At 34.4% G+C, this 27,120-nt stretch overlaps 3 protein-coding genes across 4 annotated transcripts; 1 reads left to right on the top strand and 2 right to left on the bottom strand.

Moving 5' to 3' along the window:
- Window positions 1–805: 805 nt before the first annotated feature.
- Window positions 806–1,577, bottom strand: LOC131166041 (putative RING-H2 finger protein ATL36). The gene has a single exon (XM_058124267.1). The coding sequence runs from the start codon at window positions 1,454–1,456 to the stop codon at window positions 899–901; it is 558 nt and encodes a 185-aa protein (XP_057980250.1). The 5' UTR covers window positions 1,457–1,577; the 3' UTR covers window positions 806–898.
- Window positions 1,578–9,117: 7,540 nt separating this feature from the next.
- On the top strand, window positions 9,118–16,148 carry LOC131165328 (uncharacterized). The gene is made up of 4 exons (XM_058123005.1): window positions 9,118–9,225; window positions 9,315–9,388; window positions 9,570–9,743; window positions 15,624–16,148. The coding sequence occupies exons 3-4, from the start codon at window positions 9,660–9,662 to the stop codon at window positions 16,020–16,022; spliced, it is 483 nt and encodes a 160-aa protein (XP_057978988.1). The 5' UTR covers window positions 9,118–9,225; window positions 9,315–9,388; window positions 9,570–9,659; the 3' UTR covers window positions 16,023–16,148.
- Window positions 16,149–16,971: 823 nt separating this feature from the next.
- LOC131165329 (UMP-CMP kinase 3) lies at window positions 16,972–26,529 on the bottom strand. Of its 2 annotated transcripts, XM_058123007.1 has the most exons (10): window positions 26,341–26,529; window positions 25,303–25,345; window positions 24,683–24,737; window positions 23,553–23,670; window positions 22,764–22,920; window positions 21,537–21,617; window positions 21,300–21,407; window positions 21,148–21,219; window positions 18,768–18,812; window positions 16,972–17,180 (listed from the first exon to the last, which is right to left on the bottom strand). In XM_058123007.1, the coding sequence occupies exons 2-9, from the start codon at window positions 25,330–25,332 to the stop codon at window positions 18,801–18,803; spliced, it is 633 nt and encodes a 210-aa protein (XP_057978990.1). In that variant the 5' UTR covers window positions 25,333–25,345; window positions 26,341–26,529; the 3' UTR covers window positions 16,972–17,180; window positions 18,768–18,800. The 2 variants fall into 2 exon arrangements, with proteins under 2 accessions (XP_057978990.1, XP_057978989.1); XM_058123006.1 differs by lacking the exons at window positions 16,972–17,180; window positions 18,768–18,812 and having other exon boundaries at window positions 20,892–21,219; window positions 26,341–26,495.
- Window positions 26,530–27,120: the final 591 nt, after the last annotated feature.

The raw sequence follows: 27,120 nt of genomic DNA on the forward strand, positions 1-27,120 counted from the left end.
AATTTTCTATAGAAAAAAAATAAAAATAAATGGTACTTTTAACTTTGCTATGATTAAAATGTGTCTTAATATTGTACGCACATAATAATTAAAATAAAAATAAAATTTATTAGTTTACGTGATTCAACAATTTTCCTATATTCACATAATTTCTAAACAATATTTTCAAATATATTATCAATGAAATTGCTATTATTATTTCGATCCTAAGTCCGTTTCTGTATAAAATCTCCCACTTATAATATAGTTTGAATAAACAAAATTTTTCGAATATGAATCACAACTCAATAATCATTTGTACAATTCTTCTTCTATTTAACCTCTGGAAATCGAATTAATATATTTTACCATATGTCACAATTTTTCCTTGGCTAGGTGGGCCAACTACCTTTGACGAATCCCCAGGGTCCCCAACAGTTAGGTCAATATTCAAACTAACTTGGACCCGCGCCTGCCCCCTAGTTTGGGTTAATGGCCCATGGCCACCCACTCCCATCACCCATCAGTGCCATTGCATTCTTTATATAATATTTATAATATAAGGTATTGAGTACGAACAGAGAGTTGAAAATTTTTCTTTATCTACTACTGATCAGCATGCATGATATGATAGATTATTATTTGATTTTTATAAACATTACTTAGATTTTAAATCCTCAATTTTATTATTTTACAATTTAATTAAAAGTTTTATGCCTGTAATATTTATTATCCAAAGATTTATAAGTAATTATTTAATATTATGAGGATTAATGAATCCGAAAATTACAACGAATTTTGGTCATTGAAAAATTAAAAAAACTAATAAAAGAATAAAATATTTATCATTAATGATAAAAAATTAAATTTAAAAAAAATAAAAATTGAAGGAGCCTAGCTAGCCGCCGGCTATTGCCAGTTACAAAACATATCCTGTATTGTCACAAAAAGCCAAGGTAATCTCCAGATGAAGAGCATTACCCAATTTCCCTAAAATATTCCGGAAAACCGAAACGAAAATATGCGAGAGGAGACTGGCAGCTGCCGGTAACTGGCGCAGCTGTCCGTCCTCCTCATCGTGCCGTTGCTTGGGGCGAAGCGCACTTAGATTATGGGAGACGTGGGTTCTGCAGAGCGGGCACGTGGAGTGATCCCAGAGGAACCACGCGTCGATGCACTCCACGTGGAAGCAGTGGTTGCACTTGGGCAGCCGCCGGTACCTCTCCCCGTCGGCGACCTCGCACAGGCACACCGTGCAGTAGATGGAATGATCACCCGACGAGGAGTCCTTCCGCTTGGGGTTCCGCCGGAAAGTGAGGGCCTGCAGCCGCCGGTTTCGCCGAAACAGCGACGGAGTCTTGACGGCGAAGAGATGGACGATGAAGGCTCCGACGAGCCCCATCAGTATGGTGCTCCTATCGCTCCACGCTACAGATTTCGCCATCTCCGCCACCACCTCCACGTAATTTCCTCCCATCGAACCCAACTCTCTCTCTCTCTCTCTCTCTAGAATGGGGAAGGTGGGGCGTTGCACGGTCGTCTTATTTTAAACACAGGGGGTATTTATAGGCGTGTACCAAGTTTTAATCTTCTAAACTTTATTATATTATAATCGTTGATGATATTATTTTTGTGCCTTCGAAGAAAGTCCCTACAGTACTTAGAAGCAAACTATATAATATATAATATACATGCAATTGAGTATAATGATAATTAATGAATATTAATGTAGATATTAGACCGGGTCAGAGGCTGCTGCCTACCAAATTACCAACCCAGAGGCCGAGTAGAAAGAAAATCTGTGGTCTTTTAATTAGCTCTAGTTATTACTATTTTTATTTATTTATTTGCAGACCACTTTATTTTCTCTTTCTCTGATAAAAGAAAAATAAAATTACATGAACTTTGGAAATTAAATGAAGAATATACAAAAATAAAGTGAAAGAAATAATTAATTTCATTTCATTCTGTGGGTTTATTTTATTTTTGCAAACTGAAGATGTGATTAGATTATATACTTTTGAATTTTAAGGCAATGATTGGACTAAAGATTCAATGCACACAGATCAATTGAAGAAGGTATACATATGTGATTACGTAATTTAAAACATTCATATATAAGCATACATGTAATAGTTAATTGGTAAATTTATCATGAATCATGAATGTATGTTATATGTAATTATGTTTGAATTTGAATTGTATACTTTTTAAAGAAATTCAGATATAATTAAATTAGTATAACGTATGTAGACACCCCATTTTATCTGGGGATTATATAATAAAAATTGGGCCAATTTTCTTTTTATTTCATAAAATAAGAAAATACATGAAAAATAAAAAAAAAATAAGGAAATTGAATCTTTTACATTGAAAAGGAAAAAAAAGGAAAAAGAAAAAATAAAAAGGGGAAGGTCGGATGCTCCAATTCCATCCTAGCACCAGCACATTTGCACAAAAGAGTAATAGTTAGGAAATCAAAAATAAAAACTAATTGATATGTTTGATCATCTTACAATTGATATCAATTATTTTTAAGGGACGATCAATTAAAAGATTGAAGAGAATGGTAAAGGGAAGCAAAGAAGTTAGATCCATAAATTCTCCTCTTCCCGTTGGATAATCGAATCAATTTAAAATGATGATCAATCAAATTTAATCCAAATTGCTTCTCTTAGACCTATAAATAAGAGCCTTTTGAGGGTGAGAATGACACACTGACACATAGAATCATTAAGACAATCTAGAGTGGGAGCCAGAAAATTGAGAGTTTGAGAGATTTGTGAATTTGGAAAAGAATTCAAGAAAGTATAGAATTCAAATGAGTTTGGACTGAAGAAGAATTACAAAGGTCAGAAGCAAAACCAAGAGTGTGTAGTAAGGAAGTTGTCCAACCTGAGGTTTGGAGATGTCAAGCAGAAATGCATTAGGAATTGTAGAGAGGCTGGACAGAGTTGTTGTATCAAAAGCGCCCAAGATTGAGGAGTTTGAGGACAAAGTAGTTTAAGGTTCCTTTAAATTTGATTATTTAAATTATTTAAATTACAAAATTTTGTAGATTTTGATTGCCAATAATTGGTCGGCACTAATTATTTATCCATATTAATCAAGAGGTTTGATTCAAATACTGTGCGTGGCTATGCAATCCCCCATCACCCAGGGTCACGGTGACCCAGATCTTGAATCAAATTGCTTTGAAGACCCAGACCCAGGTGCCAACATTTATTTTTATCTAATTTTGATTTAATGTTCCTGCTCTTTGTGCGGTTTCATCTATAATACAGATCTTAAATGATCTGATCATGAGGTATTATTTTACCAAATGATTTATTTTATTTGTACTTTATCTATTAATTTACAAATAGATTTAGATATCATCTTCTCAATATGTAAATATACTATTAGTTTATTTTATTTTTTAACCAATAAATAGTCGTTACGTCGAACTGATAACGTAGCAAAATTAAAATAATTTACCTCAACATTCTTTAGTTATTTATGAAACAATGTCATACTTTCAAAGATAAGATATTTTGTTTACAACAATTTTATGTTCTATACAAGCGGAAAGTAAATTATATATACATTTTTATGAATGTTTAGTGTAATTAATTAATTAGGAAAAATATTGTAATTAATTAATTAGGAAATTGAAGTAGTATGAATATTGACAAATTTTTATTTAGTTGTTTTCATATTTAAGTTATTGGAACCCCCGTCTGACAACGATCGAGTGACTAAGATTGACGTCATTAAAAATCCGATCTGGTCCATCTAGGCTATAATTTACTTACGTAAGCAAATCAATCAATAAAAGTCCATATATTGGAATAGAGACGTGACATGTTTGTTGGTTTCTTCTAGATCCATTATAGAACGATTCAAATATCAAAACCATTATGAGCAATCTGGCGGGTAACCCAGTAAAAAGATATGACTAATAGAGAAACAAGGATGCTGGATTGATGGTCAATGTAGGATATTTGCGTGTCAATTATCTTAGTTTTTATTACTAATTTTAATTTAGTTTTTCTATCGCGTTGTAACTCTCTGAGTGCACAAATTGCTGGTTGCTGGGTAGTCAGTGACTCACTGTCTAGAACTTTCCTCTATTGCTCTTCTTTTCTTTGTTCTTTTTTTGTTTATTTCTTTGAAATTTTCTCAAATTTTCATTTGAGATTTTCCTTTTTGATTATTGTATTAAAAAATTACTATTATTAAAATCATAAAATAGAAAATGCAGGTAACATGGACTAAATATTTTAATTGATTTATTATATCAAATTCGGTGCGAGTTTATACATACCTACATCACGTATATTAGATAAGAAAAACTCTAGTGATATTAAGTTAACGCAATACCTTTTCCTTACTCTTTTGATGGTGAGTCAATAACTCCCATGTCCAAGTTAATAAGTGACTTCATTCACATTGAGTTGAGCGTGGTAGGAAATTTTTGACCATATAAAAGTAGAATTAATAGGCATTAATAGACGTCTTTTATGAAACAAAATCATGAGACTAAATAGCTTGAAGTGAACCAGATCTTATATTAAAGTTGGTCCAAACACGTTATGACATTTGATATCAAATTCGTTACAGGGATTAAATATTAGAATGTAATATTGCATCAAAAACTTGGTGAATTGTTATTTCTGAGTGTACTACAAAAATTTTGACTATATAAGAGTAGGGTAGATCGTAATTTTGCAAAAAAAATTTTATGAGATAGAATCACGAAACCAAGCAAGCTAAAATAGATAATACCTCGTTAGGATTGCGCCTAAAGAATTACACTGTTGTTCTCATCATAATTTATTTTGTTTTTTTCTATTGAGTTAATTATTTTTTAATCTCATGGAAAATACATATAACCTATGCCACCGCTTTTGAGACTTTATTTATTGTAATTTATAGAAACAAGTTTTTAGACATTAATTCTTAAAACTTTGAATCTCGTTTGATTTGTGTCCATGAAGTGAAAAATATAATACGTAGCAGGCCAACTATATTGTCATCAATTTCACATCATAATCTCCCTAAGCTCCGCTCTTCATTATTTCATGTCACTTTGAATTCACAGTGTTATTAATGATCTTAAAATCTTAAAATAATACCATTGAATTCAAAATTTTCCCAAAAAATTTTTAGTCATAATGCTTAAAATTGAATTAAAAAAAGTCCAAAAAATGAAAGAACAAAAATTTCAATTAATTTAAAAAATATGTTTGATGGTTGTTCAAAGACATTGGAAGTCAGCATCCAAGTATTTTAAGCTACATTGAATATGTAGTGGAGAAGATTAATGAGAGTCTTTAGTACATGGTCTTTTGGGTTTATATTTTGAAGCATGATGAGATTGGGGATCATGTTCTTGCTAGTTCCTCTGCCTCTTTTTTGACTTTGATAGAAATTTTTAATTAAGTTTGCTGCGCTGCCATTTATAGATAGAATGCGACATCTTTGGCCGTTGGGGAATAAGATGCCTCAGCTCTTCCAGTGGTCCAACGCTTTCCCTAAAAGGTTCGAAACACAAATAGACTGGAGAAGGTTTCTACGTCAACCTATATTAGATGTAGAGGGAATGATTGATTAGTTTAGAAATTATTTCATGAAGTGATTACTCTTGAATAGGAAAGGTGTGAAGAAGAAGAAGATAGAAGAAGAAGAAAAAGAATGGTGTTTGTTTATTGATGATTGAAATTCTTGCCTGATTTCTTTTATGGATAAGTTATTGGTATTTAGTGTGAAACTATTTTAAATAGTCTTTATTATATGTTTGGAAGCATGGATTTCAAGGTGTATTAGGAGAATGAATTTTGAGGTTCGAATTTGGAAGAAATTTGATACAATTTTGTAGTGTATTTTATCCAAATTCACACAATTTTAAATCCAAACTTCAAAATGCATACTCATAAATACAATCTTAGGTAATGTTTGGGAGAATGAATTTCGAATCATGAATTTGTGGACTTTGAACAAAATTTAATAGAATTTTGTATTACATTTTGTCTAAGTCCACATAGATTGTAATCCAAACCTTAAAATCCATGCTTTCAAATGTAGTTTTATCTGTTTTCTTAATTAGTAAGTGGCTTGTTTGACATTGAGATTATTTATGAAGTTTGAAAGCTCCTTTTATGTGGGAATATTCTTTAGGCCCTTGTAAATAATTGAACAGTAGACTCCCCCATGGGCACACGAGATGAGATTCAGGCCATTCATTTCTAGAAAGACAAACACGGAAATGATATATGAAAGAGTGTGATGCATACTAACATCGCACGTAAGGGGACCCCTCCTCTGTGGGCTTGATTCCTGCTCATATTTACAATTCTTGTCCTTTGAGTGTGTTTAATCAGCTTTATTGCATGACCATTTTTTAGAAATTGCTATAGGATAGATATTTTTTGTCCGCAAATCACTGTTATTCTTGTCTATTGGTTGGTGAATGAACACAATTAGAAGGGTTGTTGTATCTTGGGAGTCATCCTTATTTAGCCTTTTTGCATTGTAAAAAAGGGGCAAAGGGGCAAAATCTACCCTAATTAAGGGGTAGCACCTACACGAGTTCAATTCCAACTCACTTTTACTACTTTGCCCTTTAGGATTTTGACTACATTTAATCAACTTTATTTGTAAATGCCTTTGAATAATTGCTACATGCTAGATATTTTTTTCTCTACAAATTGCTGTTGTTCATGACTCCCGATAGTTGAATGCATGTCGTATATGAATGGTTGTTGCATTTTGAGGGTGGATGCTTTTAAGCAAATATGGAAACGGAGAAATAAATATGAGACTCAATGGTCTTGATGATGATGAACTGCAAATGAGGATGAGAGTCAGAAAGGAGCTAGATTTCATGCGCTGGAATGATAATGCCCGCGTGCTCATTATCCCATCAAAATGTAATAACTCCTTTCCTTTCTCTATCTATCTTATGTATCTATAAATAAGAGCATTTGTGTTGTGTAAAAAGTGCAAGCAAGTGAGTGTGCGAGGAGTGTGTGAGAATTGTGCTGAAGGTGAGAAGAGAGTTTAGTAGGGTGTGTGTGCCTCCTCTTGTTTTTCTCTCATGTTATAGTAAATTCGGTGTACTCCGTGGACATAGGTCAAATTAAACTGAGCCACGTAAATCTGATGTTCTTATTTTGTGTGCTTCTTTTTCTTGTGTGTGTGATTATTGTTCCTAGATCCCTAACAACTGGTATCAGAGCCCATGGTTTCTCCTCGGGATGTTGGGTTGTGGTGCTACCGATTTGGAGCCCAATTCATTAGGGGTTTAGAGCCCGATGTGTGAGGGGGAGATTGTTGGGGTTTATCCCACATCGGTTGTGGAAGGGGCTGGTGGTCAGTTATTAAGTGCGAGGGAAAGCCTCACCCCATGAGCTTACTTTTGGGGTAGAGAAGACCCAAGACCACCCAACACTGGGTCAAGCTAGTGTTCCACTTCACGGCCTATCACCCACCTCATGGTTTTCCTGTGGTACAACAAGTGGTAATCCAGCTGGCATGGTCATAACTCTATGTGAGGACACACATCGTAAAATTCTAACGTAACAATACTCCTTGAACGTGCTAACAGTTGGAGGACCAAGTGTGTGACGTGGCTAACTAAGGATCATCTAGCTAGGATGGATCCGATAGGGTTTCAAGACTGAGAGGTCGATTGTTTGGAGGCACTTGGACATACAACTCTGATGCAACTAAGGACCCATTGTAAGAACCCACACTTGAGAGCTGTGGAAATTGGGATTATTCCCATAAGGGAGACCATTTTTGTTCAAGAAAATCATTGGCACGATGCACCATGTTAGGGAGATTGTTGAGAATTCCAATTGTGAGTGGTTGTTCCATTTAAAAAAAGTAGTAGAATATGAGTTGTTTATATACAGGTTGGCCCAAGACCCATAGACGTAAGTGTTTTTGAGTCCTTAGTGTTCCCTATTTCTCTCAAAAAACTACTCAACTGGTCTCTCTCCGATGCTAAACAGTATGTTGTATATAACAATTTGTATTATATTAGAAGGGTGAAATTAACCCTAAGGATAGTGTTGGTCCTACATGGACCTAATTTCTAGCTACTTTTATTGTTTTGCCCTTTAGTCTTTTGAAATCTACACATGTCAACCAATAAGTCTCTTAAGTGCATCTGGATTCCCATGACTTGCCATGTGTCCTTTTCTTTTCTCTTTTCATAAGTGATTTACTTATTTGTTATTATTATTTTTTTTAAAGTATTATGTATTCTCATATTTAGGTTCACTGGACCCTTGTGCATCTTAGCGGTATTACATGTCTAAGCCCTATATTCATTGATTTTTTTTTTTGAAGCCTTACTTATATGTGAACTCTTTTTTATTTCATTCATGCTTAGAGGATATTATTATTTGTATTATGTACTAAGTTACCAACCAAATTTATTTTATTTGATTCAATTCTTCTTCCATTTCATGTATTTTTTTTATGATTGTGTAGCGTGGATAGCACAATTAAAACTTATGTGTGTAATTTTTATTTATTTATTTTTTCACCTTTGGACTTATGTTTGAACCTCTAAACAAAGAAAACAAAGGAAATTGAAAAGAAGATCAAAACTATGGAAATAGAAAAGAAAAGCAAAACTATCCACTCACTCTTCTTCTTAAATTGGATTGGTCTTCTACTTTTTTTTTCTTTTTTTTTTCAAAAATGAATTTTTATCCATGGGAGCAATCTTCTTCTTCTTCTTCTTCTTCTTCTCTCTCTCTCTCTCTCACTCTATTTTTTTTAATTTTTTTTATGAGCTTGCCCAAAAGTGTGGAATATACATATAGATAATTAAAATGGGGTTCGCAGAAACGAATTCTCGTGAAATCGTGTTTTCAAGACGTTAGTTCATGTTAAAATGAATTATTTTGCTAAAAAGGCTCGCGCCGCTCCTGTCCCTCCTCTCCCTCGCCTCCTCGCCCTAGACCATATCTTTTACGGATACGGTGAGGCCTCCGGTTGCCGTGCGACTTTTGCTTCAACGGCGTACGCGCGGCCCCTCATCCTCCTCCCTTACTTTTCTTCTTCTTAAATTTTTAAAATTTACTTCTCTTCGATTCACTGCCTCTCCCCAATTGAAGGCACCTGACTTCTCTTCACTCGTTGCAGGTTTTCTTCTCCTCCTTTTTCAGTCGCTACATTTCAGCAATTCCCACTTGCCCTCTTCTGTTTCAATCAACGTCCCGCGGTTTTTTTCTTCTTCAGTCGCAGCAGGTTCTTCTTCTTCTTCTTCATAATCTTGTCAATGTCACCACTCCTCCATCATTCTCACACGTTCTTCTTCGTCTCCTGCTTGATGGCAGGCGTACTATCATTATCTACTCAGAGCGAAGCCTTGGTCGGTTATCGGTTGATATAGAGTGGTTCAGTCGGTTTGGTAAATTAAATTCCTTTTCCTAATTTAATTTTCGTTTTTTTTTTAAAAAAAATTACAGATGTTTAACCACTCGTTCTGATTTCTGAATCGGCCGTGCGCACAATCCTCTTGGGTGGCAAGTTTAATTTGTCGCCTTCGTGCTCTAGATCGTTATGTTCTCTCTCATCTCGAATTCCTCCAGCCTGGCCGTGCGTTGCAGTCAGACTCGTCATTCTTCTCCCTTTGTACTCCCCTTCCAGACTTGCAAAGACTAAACCCAGATGTCTCTTTCATGGGCTTCTTACGTTCGTTTTCCCATCCAGCTCATATCTCCGTCGGCTCAATCACCCCCGCTTGTAATCCAAAAACAGACAAGGTATGCAATTGTAAATTCCCAACGCCCAACCCCCACCCACCCCCCCCCCCCCCCTCCCCAAATTCTAATTTTCTTCCTTGGGTTTGTTTGCAATTAGATTCGGGTTATCAAGTCTCTTTGGATAAACCCCATTCCCTTGGTTTTATGTCTAGAATGTTACAAACATTTTCACATCGTAAGGTTGCGACCCGTCTGCTATTGAAAAAGGGGTACACTTGACAGCAATGTTGCACTAATGTACTTTTAATGTTAGAATTGCATGTGCATGAACTGAATCAATTGAAATGAGAAAATCTAATTTGCCATTTGGAAAAGAATGCCCGATTTGGTTTAACAGTTGTCGACCTTATTTTGGGATTTCACAATTCAAATTGTTTCCAAGTCGTGTAGAAGGAGCATGCTGGTCAGACCAGTTTGAACCAATGTTTTAAAAGGTGCGATCAAGCTTGCTGTGAGGCTCACCTCAAGGCAAGACATGCCTAAAACACCTTGGGGCCAGTTTAAACTACCAAAGTCTTGAAAGGGGAATGCATAATATATCAATGCTTACTCATTTGTGAAAAATATGCATTTTCTGCTCTTTTTAGGTTGAGGCATACGCATTTTTTATTTTTACGTTAGATTTTGTTAGTAAACTAGGGCCATCAAAATTTAGTCAGATGTTTATATGAAAAGATTAAGGAAAGTTCTAATCTGAGTAAATTCCCAAAATCTTACCTTAATCTCTCCATAACAATTGAGAGTTATATCTTGAATTGTGGACACATTTGAGCTTTGTAATGTTATGATAATTGCTTGGCATAGTTTAGTTGAGTGATGAACATAAGATTATGCTTAGATGACCAACAAGTAGTTGACAAATTGTTTTTTAACTTTTTTTTTTTTTTAACTTCATGATTTTCTAAATTTTAATTAATTAATTTTTTTATGTTAAAAAAAAAAAATCTCAGTGGGATTTCTTTGTAGCCTTGGGCCCTTGAGTCCTCATTAAGGTTAAAACACCTAGCTGCACATTTTGCCTTTTAAACACTGATTTGAATATTTGATTTGTGGAAATATGATCAGAATTTAAACCCAATTATCCAGTTCTGGATTCAAGTAGAATTATACTGATTATGTTTATATGAAGTGGTGTCATTTATTTAGTATTTAAGACAGCTTTGTTTATTATTAGTCCATATATTACCAATATCAGCAATGATGATTTGTTCCTTGTCCTAATAAGTAAGTTTGATTATGTGAAGGTTGTTGATTGGGATGTTATGACAATGGCTTGCAATATAGTTCATCCAGAAGTTAACTAGTTTGCAGATTGCTTTTTATTCAAGCTTGTGTTATATTGAGTATGTTGAAATTCAGATCCAATTTAATATTAAATTTTAGTTTTTTGAAAACAAAACTAGAAATTGATGGTTGGTAGTAAATCTAGGTTCAACTTGTGAAAAGAGGTCATGAATGGAAATTGGGTTTGATTAATTGACGACCTTTGTCTACCCATGATATTTCAATAACTTTAGAATTTTTCCTTATATTTTGCAGCTCTCTTAGAAGATAATGCCCTAGATTGAGCATAATGGTGGAAAAAAATTCATATGATTGAGCATACCTAGTGGGACTTAAGTAGTAATAATAAATGGAATGTCCCAAGCCGAAAAATTTACACCATGTGAAGGGCCATGTGGCACTAGTTATAGAACATTAGCTTAACTAGTTAATTGAAAGTATACCATGGTTTCACCTCATGAACAAATTCACAGCCATCAAATGAAAGCAAAGCGGAGGTAGTAAGCAAACATGAAAATAAACGAGAGTCACACCAACTCACACAGTAAACTGTAAAGCAACTTAGTGCATTATTTATACCCTTGTAGGCAACGTGTGTTTAGTGAGGGAGACAAGTAAGCTAAACACTGTTAAAGTTTGATATACATTGTTGGTCCACAACCTAATAGTTTAAGATTTTAGGTAAAGTGGTAATCTAACATGATATTAGAGTTTGTTACTAGGAGGTCTTAGGGTTCTATTCTTGTTGCCCACGTTTATTGTGCGACATTTAAAAAATTATTGCATTCCCTATAATGAGCGATATTATCGTGCCTTTATATCTCCACGTGTTGTCGAGCTGCATGTGCAGGGGAGTGTTAAAGCTTGATATACATTGTTGGGCCACAACCTAACAGCTTAAGCTTTGAGGTAAAGTGGTAATCTAACAAACATATTTATAATAGCTAATCAGTTTTAGCATGAAGGATGAACACTCACCCTCGCCCAAAGAGCTTTCTATGCCATTCTAGCTCTGCCATTAGGGAATATTGAACTAATTGAGGAATCATACCTCCCTTTTCTGACTAAGGCATTATCCTACTCAAAGAATAAAACCTGTACTACTATTTAGATGATGGTTACCCATCCCATGCACACAAGACAAGCAACCATAGGCAATGCCCTGAACAAGCTTGCCTTGTGACAAGATTGTACGTCCATGGGTTGACTTATTTGGGATAGAATATTCAGTCCGTAATTTGGACAATAAAGATTCATTTTTCTAATGAAGCATTTTAGACCCCATACACACTTTTTTATTTGAAGTGCGTGTAGATGACCTTGCCAATCTGACCATTTTGAATATTTGATTTAGAAGGTTTTACTTATGAAGGATGTTGGATTGTGAACTCCAAGTTTCAACCTTCTGGTTTAACTAAACCAATAATTATTTTGATATGTGAGCTAATATGGCATTGTGAGTCTGAAATTTCCAAAGATGTGTTGTTGATCTTTGACATTTTTTGTTATATCTGTAGGCATTGAAAAAATGTCAATGCTGAATTTAACTACTTAAAACAAATATTTTTTAGCTAATTATTAATGGACCCAACAGATAAAATAGGTAAATTAGGTCTCACTAAGGAAAAAGGTCTTTTGGGCTCAACATCAAAATACGGGCTTAGCTATTAAAATATGGTTAGCTAGTTCATAAGCCCGTGCCTTGTATAGAGAGAGTCATGAGAGCTTCTAGGGTTTCACATAATCCTAGCGCTGCTTTATATATTCTCTCATTGGCTAATGGGCTTTGAACCTAGAAATAACCAATGGAGAAAACTCGAACCATCACTCTTTGAAAACTCTCTCAAACTAAAGTTGCCTATGCTGCTTGAAGATCAACTGGATCAAAAGGCATTAAGTCTCCTACCAATTTTCTGCAATTTGCCCTTTGCTCATATCTCTCTCCTTTGTGATTAAGCTTGGCCCACGAAGATCAAATACAAATACATCTTTTGGTTGATCATCAAATCATCATCTAGAAGATGTATCACCATCTTGTTTGAGAATATGCTCTTTGAGCACTCAAATTAGCAAATATATTAATGAGATTGAATTAGAGATTTTTTTTTTTAATTTTGAAGAATACATAGAGATTGTATCTACCATTTTATTTAATGTAGAAATTGAATATTTGTCTCAGTTTTTCTTGTTACTTTCAAAGATGTGAAATATGCAGTTACAAATTTCTAGCATGTCTGAGGGCCATCTTTGCCTCTCATACTGTTCTCCTTTACATCAAATTCTCAATTCTGCACCATCAAATCCAATGGTTCTCGCGAAAGGTCAGGCCAATAAGAGTGCTGCCACTACTCTTGTGGCTTCCAAAGCTGCAAGTGGTAATATTAGATCCACCAACACCCTACTTTTGAGGGTCCGGTCACTCACTAGAAACCAATGATTCATGGCCTGCAAGTTCCTTAACCTACAATGCTGCTTGATCTCCTCACAGAGAAAATGTCAAATATGAAGGTATTACTGATCTCAAAACACCCTAAAATTGGGGGCAAAAGCTCAATCCTTATAACAAACTGCTATTCTTCCAATAGCTCATTTTTTGAATCATTGCCTGGATGCCTAGGGAAGAGATTTTGTCTGCTTTATTGATTACCCATTGACGCCATGCTCATAATGTTGACGTGCATTGCCACCATAGATAAGAAGATCGTAGAAATGGTGAGGAAGATCGTACTTCTGACCAAGCAATCAAAGATAAAGATCTTTAAATTGCCTCACTTATAAACAAGTTAGAAGTATAAAACAATGTTGAGTTGAGCCAAGATCATGCATGCTCTCCTGGTTTACTTTTAGCGTTAGATAGAACTAAAGGAGAGAAAAATGAAGTCCTAGAGACATCTTATAAGAACCACCCTACCTAGGTGCCTCGTTGTCTATCCAACAGGCAACAACTACAATAATAAACAGAACCTGAGCTTCAAAAGGTGGTCCCTCCTACAGCTCTTCTCTGTATTCAAAGCTATACGAAAAAAGCACATCAATAATATGGGGATGCTAGATGAGTATCAATGTTCAAAGGCTTATTAATTTGATGAGGAAGACAACCCTAAATAACATGTTTCCCATTTCGTCGAACCTACAAGAATGTTGGCGCCCATGGTGACCTTGTCAAACAATTTATCTGAACTTTTGAGGCAGTGCATTTGACTCATATGAAGATGAGTCTAAATCAGCTTGAGATGGAATTCTCTAACTGCTTCTACAACACATGTCGTAGTGTTAGCATGATTTATAGAGTGGTGAGAAGCAAAAGCTACAATTTTCTCTAGTTAATGCGTCTCTCCAAGTTCAAAGCCCCTTTTTGAGAAGCCAATGAGACAATTTATAGGTCGCTGCTAGGGTTATGTGAAACCCCAGAAGCCCTCATATTTTGAAACGTGTCCCTCTACAAGGAATGGGTTTATGAATGCCTACAATATCTTTCTTAATTAGCATTTGTGTTCTTTGCTGTATCTGCTACATATGGGCGGCTGTCAAGTTATAGGAGTTTCAGGCTGAGAAGATGATTTACATATGGAATGTATCTCCATTTCAATTTTGTGTCTAGTTGAGGAGAAGCAAGATGCAACATGTAGTACAAAACACAATGGTTCTTCAATGAATGCTATGTTTGGAAACTATTTTGGACCAAGCAATTGTTGCAGCATAGTTTATGTTTTAGACAACCACCTTCTTCATATTATTCAGCATGAAGGAGAGTATTACTAATGGTTTCTTTTTTTCCAATCTTTCTCCTTATGTTTAGAACAGCACAGCCATTAGGGAGGGTGATGACCTGCAGCATGGTCTCAGAGATTAGGCTTGTTTTCCAAATTTTATGACCTCCCGCATGGAAGAGAGCCTTGTTTGGATTAAAGCAACACCTCTATTAGTTTGAGGATTGCCTCCATCCTGCACAGTGCCTGTTGGAGTAGGGCATGTAGAGGATGATGAGCCAAGCAGCCATATTTTCTATAACATCTTTATTTGTACTTGCTATTTGGCACTATTTATTTGCTTAGTATTTACCTAGAAGGAACTCTCAATGAATAGCAAATTTTGTTGTAATTTTTTGTTAATTACAGATTTCTTTTACCTATGCATAAAAGAAAAATTATTTATTGGTTGAACTGATCCCTGAGTGAAACTTGTTGCTTTCTTATTGGAAAATTCTATGGACACCTGCTTTAAGGTTGAAAATAAAGTACTCAGTTTTGAGTTATTCATTCTATTTGCCTAACGTTTTTCTTTATTTTAAGAAGAAAAGTTTCAGATAGGCCACTGGAAATCACAAAATCAAGTTTGTTGTTTGATGCCTGCTCCGATGAAAGTTGTGTCACTGGGGTTTTCTTCTGCCGTTAACCAATTCACGTTTGTGATATCTACCTATTTGTTTTCTTAGTGTGCGAAAAAAACAGACCCTGACTATTCCTTTGTTGGTTGGAGGGTATGAGAAGCTTTTTTTCATATCAATCATGTACCAAACAATAATTATTCCTTTGTTGATAGCAACTTTTAAGGATTATTACTTTCTCAGCTTATAGATTTCTGCATTTGGTATAGGGTTCTTTTGTTGTTCAAGCTGCATGGACTCGGAGATCTCGAAGTGAAGCTGCAAAAAGACCTAACAGGAAATCATGGAAACAGAGGACGGATATGTATATGAGGCCATTTCTGCTGGATGTTTTCTTCTCAAGGCGGTTTATCATAGCAAAAGTGATGCACCGGCCAACCAGTAAAGTAATCTCAGTAGCTACCACGAATGCCAAGGATTTGAGGTACTCAATGCCGTCACTCACAGATCACGATGCTTGTCGAGTTGTAGGAAAGCTGATAGCAGAGCGATCGAAGGAAGCTGATGTGTTTGCAATGTCATATGAGCCTAGGAAAAATGAACGGATTGAGGGTAAGCTTGGGATTGTTCTTGATGCCATTAAGGAGAATGGGATCATTTTTGTGTAAAAATTGATAATGCACATCATATTCAAGAGCATCTTTCTGTTGCTAAATGCTTGCATGGGCAGTAAGCATGATTGAATTTGGCTTATGTATCTCAGGTTTCTAAATTCCATGTTGTTATATTCTCCATGGGATTCATTTCTTCTTATTATTATTTTTTTTTAGTAAAAAAAACTCTAAACAAGAGAATGAAAATTTCACTTCCCCCTCTCCCCCACCTTCCCATTTCTTTTCTACCAAACAGGATGTTAAATACTTTGGATGGGGTCTCATATAGGCTCCAAAGTAATTAGCACACCATTGAACAAAATCAAACTCCAAAAAGTAATCAAAATGAAAAATTAAGTGTACTAATTCCGCAGGAAGGGATTTCATTTCTTTTATTTCATATTCAAATATTATTAATTCATCTTTCGCATTAGGCAAGATTTGTTTATATGAAATTGAAATCAAATGAATCGAAATCCAACTAGAAAAATCAGAATGGTTACTCTGCTCAGTGTTATTGAGTAATTTGAAGAATTAAAATTAGATTACTGTCCAGAGTACTGATTAAGAAAGCATCCAAACCAGGCATGCTAACTGAAATGGGATGAGGAAAGTTAAAAGGCACACTTTTGCCCTATGCGATATTGCTCCGGAACGGGAACTTGATTCCCTCCACCCAAAGACGATCCAATTCCATCCTTTTCAACATTTTGATTCCATTTCCATATCTTCAGAGCAAAGCAAGACTATTCAAGTTAACTTGATATCATGCTGAGAACCCTTCTTTTAACATAACAATGCGAAGTGAAATATTCTAAATTGAAAGCTTCTTCGAGATTCCACAAACCCTTCTTTTAACATAACAATGCGAAAGTGAAATATTCTAAATTGAAAGCTTCTTCAAGATTCCATGAACATCAACATCACCTCAACAAAGCATAAATTCTAGATTGACCATAACAAATAAATAACAATAAAAAATAGCATTATTTTCTAAACATAGTTGTTCATATTGTTATTACATCCTGTTGTGTTGTAATAGTAAAAGCATAGAGGCTTAAACCTCCTCATCACATAACCTATATTCATTCTATCATAGAAGTAACGAAGTGTGCTATGTCAAAAACCACCGCTCACTGAAGAACAATAATACGCAGCTGACCACATCAGCACCTGAAAAAGAAAAACATAATACTATCATGCATTAGATAATGCAGCTGCTGTTGACGATAATGATGAGGACAGGCAAAATATGGCCACACAGAAGAATTTTGACGCCATGGGGGCATGTCCCCTCATCCAATAAAATGTAGCCGTGTGTAAAAGCAATGTGAATATATGTCACCTAAGTCTTTTTTCCATGAGAACATGCTTAGAAAAGAATAGTTTTAGAAGAGCAATTAAATTTGTCAAGAGAAGTAGAGCTTTATAGCTCAAATCTTTGTTGCCAGTGAATTATTCATAGTTCAATATGCACTTCTTACACACATTTCATCTCACTCTTCCTGCTAACTACCTCTTGTATATATAATTATACATACCTGTTACTCTTCATCTATGACTAACCTTGGCAGACAATCTCTGGGTGGGGAGAAAATTTTGATGCTGAACTGTGAGTGGAAAGTTTTTTTTTTGGGTGAATTGTTTTCACAAAATTTTCCCCTAGCTTTGTTGGTTATGGATGTAAAATGGGGGCTAATTTAGGGAATTTTAGGAAATTTTGAGAAAAAGAAAAGGACCAGAAAATCAGTTGCACAAACTGCTTTGAAATTTGAAATGGCTACTAACAAGCGGAGAAGGTTGGGACATCCTAGGATTTAAAATTGGGATTTTCATGTTTAAGCTCTTAGGTTTGAATCTTGGGAAAGAGGCAAGGATAGGAGATGACCCCCCCATTGTGCAGCTAAGACCCGAGTGTAACCTCCAATAGAATGAAAGAAAAAAAAAAAAATTGCCAATATTCATATGTGAGTAATCATTCCAAGTATGACAACTTTTCCAATCTACAGTACAATCCTTGGTTTTAACAGTAATGAATCTTAAGGAATTGATGTCTAGATACATAAAAAGAGTTTGTTTAATAGCATATTAAACACTATGCAGTTGGTCAGAGGCCTTGGCATCAAAATCCTATTTTCATCATTCAAAAGGCTCAATTATGTCATATATGAACCCTGTTTTATGGCTATTGTCAGCTTCTAAAAGAGAGGAGATAACTCTTAGTTCAATGTCTGCTGGAACTCAGTCTACATATTTAAATAGTTCTATATATGATGTGACAAAAATTGATAACTTTTTGGGTAAGTTAGCAAAAAAATGAGAAATTGATAATGTAGGAACTTAATTGTAAGCAATGGAAATGGTTAATTGCATGTAAAAAGAGAATGAGACACATTACGGCGGAGCATAAACTTCAGGCCTTCCATTTGGATTTGTGTGGATTTGAACACAACTTTATATTACATTTTGACCAAATCTACACAAAATCTAAATCCAAGACCTGAATTCCTAGCTATCAAGCATAAGGTTAGAGAATTTAGACACTGAATTTTCAACAATTTTATATTCTTCAAATATCATTTACAATTTAAAAAAAAAAAATTGTTTACGGATAAAGATATTAAATTTCAAAGATATGATCAGGTTATAATCTCATTAAATTCTTCGAAACCAGAATCAGTTCAAGGCTAGGCTCAGATTATTAACATCATGATGTAACCACAATAAATATATAATATTAGGTACCTGACAAGGTCATACCTTAATAATATATGTCTGAGATCCAAGCTACACCTAGGCAGCAGCCTGTAAGCACCACACATTCATGTCAACTACAGGAAAATCTGTGCAATCACAAAAACAACTGATATTTCATGACATTCAAATTTCCAAATTATTTTAGACACGTCATTTTTCAAAAGTTAAATTTATTATTTCTTCACAAGTAGGCCACAACTATCCCAAAATTCCCAATGTGCAAATCAGCTCCTGAAGTAACAAATTCAAGAACTTAATGGCACTTTTTCATTTGCAAAAAAACTTGTTTCCATTTTCCATTTGAATTTTATGAATAAAAAAAATGCCACTTTGTTTTTCCAATCTTCCAATGTTTACTAAAAATTTTAGAAAACACTAACTGGGTGTTTGGTTCAACAAGAATCACATGCCTAGTTTCGTTCAAAAGGAATCACATGCCTAGCAATCCCGTGCCTGCGAATAGGATGCCATTTCATGGAAATCTGGATCACAAAAAATAGAGTTTTGTGGGCACAATGGTTCTAGAGATGCCCACCATGTAGGATTCCACGAATGAACCAAATGTGGGTATCAAGAATTGTCATCTAATATTCCAGGAAATCCTCAAAAATTCCTTGAGCTACATAACTAGTAAACTGTTTTCTAAACTTCGTATACAATTTTGGAAAATTAAAAAATAAGGTGGCAGTTTTTGTAATTTTTTGGGACAACAACAGCGGCAAACCTTAAGTCCCACTAGGCGGAGTTGGCTACATGAATCCTTTCTGCCAATTCACCCGATCAAGGGCATTTTCCTCTGCTAATTTAAGAATTATTAAGTCCTTCCTCATTATCTCGTTCCAAGTTATTTTAGTTCTACCCTTGCTCATTTTAATATTAGAAACAACAACTCACTCCTCCTCACAAGTGTGTTGCTTGACTTGCATTTCAAATGCCCAAAACCTTCTAATCCGCCCCTCCCTTATCTTGTTTTCTGCCGGTGCTATGCCTAGTCTATTGCAAATATGTTCATTCCTCAATTTGTCTTTTAATGTTATACCACTCATCCACCTAAAAAATTTGCATTTTGACAAATTTTAATTTTGGGCATGTCTCTTAATTGTCCAACATTCTAATAATAAGCACACCTTATGGAACTTTCCTTCTTAATTTTGACAGTGCTCTACAATCATACAACATTCTCGAAGTACTCCTTCATTTTACTTAACCTGATTTAACTCTATGTGTTACATCCTCTTCAAGTTTTCCTTCCGTTTGCATAATAAATTCCAGATACCAAAATCTACTAGTGCTATTAGTTTCTCGATTATCAAATTTAATCTTATCTCCAATATTCCCCCTTATGTTATTGAAATTACATTTCATATGTTTTGTCTTATTTCCACTTAATCCTCAAATATTTACACTCTAAAGTTGTTCTACAAAGTTCTAACATAGATTCTACTCCACTCCTACTTTCATCAATCAAGACAATATCAGCTACAAACAACATACACCAAGGGATCTCGTTTTAGATTCCTAGTAAGTTCATTAACCACTAAAGCAAAAAGATAAGGGCTCAAAGTAAAACATTGATATACACCTATTGTGATTGGAAATTCTCTAGACTCTCTTGCAATCCTAATGTTAGTCATCATTTTATCATACATATCCTTAATGACTTTATTATATCTACTATATACTCCCTTCTTTCTAAAACCTACCAAAGAACTTCCCTAGGTACTCTATCATAGATTTTCTCTAGGTCAATAAAAACCATATACAAGTCCCTCTTATTTTCCTTGAACTTTTCCATTAATCTTTTTAAAAGATAAATAGTTTGGCAACGCTCTGTGTGTGTGTGCGCGCGCGCAATAGAGAGAGAGAGGTAAAAAGGGGGTAAAAACTTTAAACAAGGCATCTATCCAACAAAAAATGTCCAGACTGTTTAACAAAATGTGTCATTATTATATTATTTGGAAAACTTAAATTTTTTCTACTATGTTGGATTGGTGATGGCAAAGAAGCAAATTAGCAATGAAAAACAAGATTGCCTTAAGTCAATGAACAAAACATTGCCCTGTTACTCACCGAGTGTAGGAACAAACACTTTGAATGGTATGCAAGTTTTGAGGAGAAGATAGGTGATTTTTATCTTAATGAAGACTCTTTACTTTTTATCCAAATTTTCAAGTGAAGTTTACAGAAAATAGGATGCTAATAAATCCCCATCACACAAAATATGGTATTTATTTACATACTAATACATAAAAGCAAAATAACAGCAAACTCAAGACAATGCACCGCCCATACAACAGCATTGACGAAATTTTATTCCTATTTTCAATATATGTCGAAATCGGAGCCTATTATAATTCCATGAATCATTGCTATGGCTCTTTACCTTCTCAGTTGTTGAAGTGAAGACGGTTTTTACTGCCTCAAAAACCTCTTCAACAGGCTTCCCAGCATCAATCTGAAGGAGAAAACCACATAATCAAAGGTAGTGTGGGTAAAAATCGACCAAGAAAGAACAGACTTTAAGAAAAAACATACCTTTCGAACTTTTCCTTTAGCATTATAATATTCAATCACGGGAAGACTAGATTCCATAAAAACCTTAAATCGCTTCCTTATTGTTTCAATGTTATCATCATCTCTTCCCTTTGTTAGCCAGAGGAAAAAAAGATTAAAATATAAATTAAGATAAAAGTTTAGATAGAAGTAACATTAAAAGAAACCAAAATAAAATAAGAAATCTAGGGGTAAAAAACTAATTCGCTTGTTTCTGACCTGGTTTCTATTCAAAAGGCGCCTCTCCATCTCCTCTTCAGAGCAGTCAAAAAACAAGACAAACTCTGGCACAATTTTAGTCTGCAAAATCATCATACGTTTGAGCAGTTAATCGAAGGGCATCCAGAATTTGTTGCTACAAGAAAAATATCAAGTTAAATGAGACAATTTGATCAAGGTATAGTAAAGCCCACGTTCAATGTATGTCAAGAAGATCAAGGTTTGAATTGCAACATCCCAGTTAGATTTGAAAATAAAGCTTGACTAGTCCAACTTAATAGTGAAAAGGTATAACAATAAGAAAAATGAAGACAAATTCTGGTACAAATTTTAGTCTGCAAAATCAACAGACATTCCTGCAGTTGATGAAAGGGCATATCCAAAACTTTTTGCTACAACGAAAATATGAAGTAAATGAGACATTTTAATCACGATTGTCAGTAAAGCCCTTGCACAATGTATGTCAAGGAGATCAAGGTTGACTGGCTAAATTCCTTTCAGTTCAATTGAATCAACCTAACAGTGAAATGAAATAAATTAACTTTAATACAAATCAGTTAACCAGCAAAAATACTCATGAACACAAAATTTCAAAAAAGAGAAAGATGCTCTACCGACCAAATTGACGTCATCATCCAAGCCTAGTCCAAATTTACTACATTGGTATTATTGAGATCATCATCAATATCTCCAACAAGTCAACATTAAAATAATCATCGTCCTCTATAGCATGATGCCTAAATTTCTTGAAACATTCAAGGGTTCAGTCCTTCATCATATCTTCATCCTCAAGTTTAATATCAACATACAAATGACCCATTAAACAAAAAAATTAACGAAAAATCAATTACAAGTTGATAACTTTGTTGAACGATGAACAAAATGACCACCTGGGGCTCCAACTTACAAATTGTACACAAGACAAACACCAAGTTTATAGTTAAAGCAGTTTAGACTTGAAGAAAAAAAAAATCATGAATATAAATTTAATCCTAGCACACTGCACACCTATCCTAACAACAATCTACTTGCAATCCTTGAAGTTTGCAATTTTATATGGGATTTGGATCATTTGGGCAAAGTGGGGGATATTATCCAGCTATCTGCATTGCATTGCAATTTTAACATCCATGTTTTAAAATATATATATATATGTGTGTGTGTGTGTCTATTCCAACCAAATTGCTAGTATTTCACTCTATAGAGAGGGTTTTGTAGAGGGCTTACAACAGCCTCAAAAGCTGCACGATTTTCTTCATTACGAGGAAATCCATCAATAAGAAATTTGTCATTCCCGCTTTCCTGTATAGCTCGTTGTAGAAGCTTAATTGTCACCTCTGAAGGAACAATCTTCCCCTCCTTAATCATGTTCTGAATCATGGTTCTGTAAAATGTTAGGGAATTAACTAAGTTAAGGTGTTTCAGAGTAATTATCATTTTAAAAGTTTTATTACTACAAATAGAATCCACTCTCAAACTATGAACAAGAAATCAGAACCCAAACATCAAAAAACATAGTGCTGCTACAATTATTCAATATTTCAATGTCCACATGCAACAGCAAAGAAGACAATGCATTTAACAGAGTCCAATATCTGATCCTAGCTAAAAAGTGATTGACTCAACAGCATGACCATATATAATGCTAGGATACAAAGAATATCGTGGGTCATTTGTTATATATCAAATCAATTTCAGACCGAAAAAAGAACTTCTGTGGGTGGTGAGCTTGAATAGCATTGGTGGACATCCTTCATCAACCAGTAATTCAAATAACTTCTAGACTTCACTCTTAAATTGATGCCCACATGCAACAGGCATAGAAAAGAAATCTACTTAGGAATCCAATACTGGATACTGGCTAAAAAGCAACAATCAAGCAACAAAACCATATAGCCCCAAATTAACTAATATTGCAAATCTTTTGCTATTGTAAATCAAGACAGTTTCTGGCCCAAAAAAAAAAGAACCTCTGCAAAAAGGAAGCTCAAATAGCACCACCAGTAGAGACCATACCCATTTTCAGAGCCAGATTTAATTTCTGCTCGGAGAAGATCACCAGCACTGAGATGGGTGAATCCAAAATGCTGAACAATGTTTGCACATTGGGTGCCTTTTCCACTGCCAGGACCACCTGCTCAATTAAAAGAATCAACAAATAAAAAAAGCCCCTTGAACACACACACACCCTCACTCACTCAAATGGTCAGAAAAACACCTGCCCTTTGCAACATGGACACAAAGATGGAATGCAGAATGGGGTGATGGACAAAATTTCAGACATGCTGACAAGATAATTCTCATTTCTCATAAAACAAGCAGCACATTGGTGACACAATGGTGAACATCATGTCTATAAAATCCTTACTTGAACTCCTTATTAGGAAAAAAAATCATTTTCTCTTCTAATGCGGTAAGGGATAAAACATGAGCACAGAATTCAGTTTCTTTTTTTCTTTTCTTTTTTTAATAAAAAAAACACATAACTATAGTATAAAGCCATGGATTGCTAACATAAGTTAACCAATTGAAATAAAATTGTTGGTTTAATCGATACTATATGAAAATTTTCTGACTATTTTTTTTTAAATCTAATTATCAAAAGTTTATTCCATAGGTTTAAATCCAATCACTAAACACTATTTGAAAGTAAAATGTTGAAGGTCTGATTCAGAAATGGCAAAAACAAAAAATTCTGCAATTGGGATACACAAGTGCAACACAACGCAAGAAATGAAAGGTGGTTTCTGTGTTCATTTCAATATAAATACATGCTAGTCAGTTGAAAATATTGAAAATTGTCATATATTATTCAAATAAGCATTCAGAGATACTTTTGAGTCATTCTAAACAAAACATAAAATCTGTTCAATTAAACTAGGAAAATAAGAATTACAAAATTCCTATTAATATTGTTAGTCTTTAAAGTTTAAGCCATTATAAACAAATTCCAAAACCTTGATGAAACCGTACACTAAAAAGGAACAAGGGACTTGAACAGGAATTTAAAAAAAAAAAATTAACTGTGTTCATGCATTGAAGAAACTAATTGGTGCCCAAATAATCTAATTCAGCACTAAAAAAGAAAGGAATTATTAAAAAATAATTTATTATTTGAAAGAAATTATTGAAAAGAAAGCACTCACCCAAAACAAAGACAACTGAAACTTTCTTGTCAGTTGACAAGCTTCCATTTGCTTCCTGCAATCAGGCTCATTCATAAGATGACAACATCAAGACAAGATATGCACAGTTGCATAAAATAATTTCTAAAAGTGCCTCTATATATTCCAAAATTTGATGACAACTTAAAGTTTCTCTATATATTCCAAAATTTGATGACAACTTAAGCCACATTCTATAGGCCTGTTAAAGGATTCAGACAAGTTGTCTATTTTGTTACAGTACTATGTTGTCAGTTTTACAAACTGATCAACTGATTCAAAAATGAAGATCAATTGACTCAAATTAAAAATGTACTTAATGCGTTAAAAATTTAGAAACGCTCATTCGTTCAGACAGCCAAGTCACTCTAGACGCAGAGACTAATTCCTCAGTAACTTCAATTTCTAATTGGCACTACTGAGATCCTGAGGACCTTGCCTTTTCCAGATGAGAGAATTGAAAGAAAGCATTTCACATTTGGTCTATTATTTAAAATGAGAGTTAATCAGAGTTTGAGGACTGAATTTGGAGTTATGTAGTGCTGACTGCTAGAAAAAGTAGTAGCCTAGAGCACGATTGGAACAAATGATAAAAAAGATACCTTGCTCGCAGCATCAGTTACAGTTCCCATTTCAATACACTATCTGCAAAGTACAAGAATATTAGAACCCAAGCAATGATGAAAATAATATGTTCAGATCAACATGTTATGAAAATGAATTGATACATCTCTTGTCCTCCCAAAAATATGTATTTAAACCATCATTTTGGTCAAGTTTCAAGCTTCTACAATTGGTTATAGTGGTGGAGATGGCCCCATTTATTTGACGCACTTTGTGATGATCAATTTGAACCTAACAATGCTATACAAATGCAATGGAGTCATCCAGTTCCATGGGATATCCAACACGCACTCAATAATCCAACAAAAATGAAGTTCTCTGATTCAACTGTCAAATTTCCAGAGGCCTCATTTGTTTTGTCAGGTAAAATTTTCTCCCCAAAAATATAATTTTTCAGTTGGAAAACTGAGGAAATCGAATAAAAAAAAATTCAATTGAAAGTTTCACCACCTTACCATTTTTTTTTTCTTAGAAAAAAGGAAGACAAAAAGGTAATACAAAATTTTAAAATTTCGAGAAAGAAAAAAGAAAACCCAAACAATTCTGCTGGATCTGTAAAACAAGAAAATACAAATACGATTTAAGGATTCTTACAGTAAATTATGATCAATCACAATCATTGTTCATCTCAATTGCTAAAGTTTAAATACAATTCCGAATATATGAAGTCTAACAGCTAAAATTCTGTGTAAATTTCAACACAGTCACTTGAGTCGGCAGAAATGAAATCGCGCCAAGCAAAAACCGAATCCTTTGAATTTAAAACATTGATCGCTTGCATTCTCGAAAGATACAACAAGAAAGAAACTAGGCCAAAGATTAATCGCTAAAACAACTCAGATCCATAGGACTTCGAAAAAAAAAAAACTGAAATGCAGGCAATAATTAAGCTGAAAAGAATGCAAATTGAAAGCGCTCGACGAACGCGGAGAGATCAAAATTTGAAGAATCATAAATACAGATCGGTTAGGACAGAAAGAGATGGGAGGAGGAACAAGATCTGATCTGAGTGTTACCTTCGAGCTGTGAAGATCGAGAAACGAAGCTCCTCCAGAGATAGTTCTCCGTTCGTAGAGAGGGAGAGAGAGAGAGGCAAGAGGAGATCTGAGGACACGAGCGCAAGTCTTGCGTCCTAATATAAAGGAGTTTAAATGGTCCCGCGGCTCTTCCCCGTTTCGTATACAGAGCGTTATGGTCGGTACGATGTGTCCGAAAATGGGGCTCGACCGATTAAACCGATCGAACCGATTGAACTCGGTTGATTGCATTTTTTTTTTTCCTAACGAATACCGAATGGAAGTCCGGTCGATTCGCTTAGGTCGGACGATTTGATTGATATAAAATGCGGTCTATCCCGTTTGTGCCTGTTGAACTGAAAAATTTTTAACCGTTTTCGTACATGCAACCCTACAGTATTCTTGGGGTTTGATTCTTATTCTTTATTTTTGTGAATTTAATTAACTTATAATATAAAATTAAATTAAATTTTGTTTAAATTTATACAAATTTAAATTCGAAATATGAATTTCATGGTATTATATATAATTTAATTTTATAATATATTTTTATCTAAATTTACACAAATTAAAATTAAATAATCAAATTTTAAACTCCTAAATACGGAGTTATTATTATATTAATGTATCATATGTTTTTATTTTGATTATTATTTTAAAGTATAAAAAAATAAGAAAAATTGTCAAGAATAACTCTTTGTCAACAATAATCTTTTAAAAAATATAATAAGACACTTAAATTTGTTAATTATTTTTCTTCTAGTGACACTTCTATTACAA

Source organism: Malania oleifera, chromosome 10 (assembly GCF_029873635.1).
Source record: "Malania oleifera isolate guangnan ecotype guangnan chromosome 10, ASM2987363v1, whole genome shotgun sequence".
Taxonomy (NCBI): Eukaryota; Viridiplantae; Streptophyta; class Magnoliopsida; order Santalales; family Ximeniaceae; genus Malania; species Malania oleifera.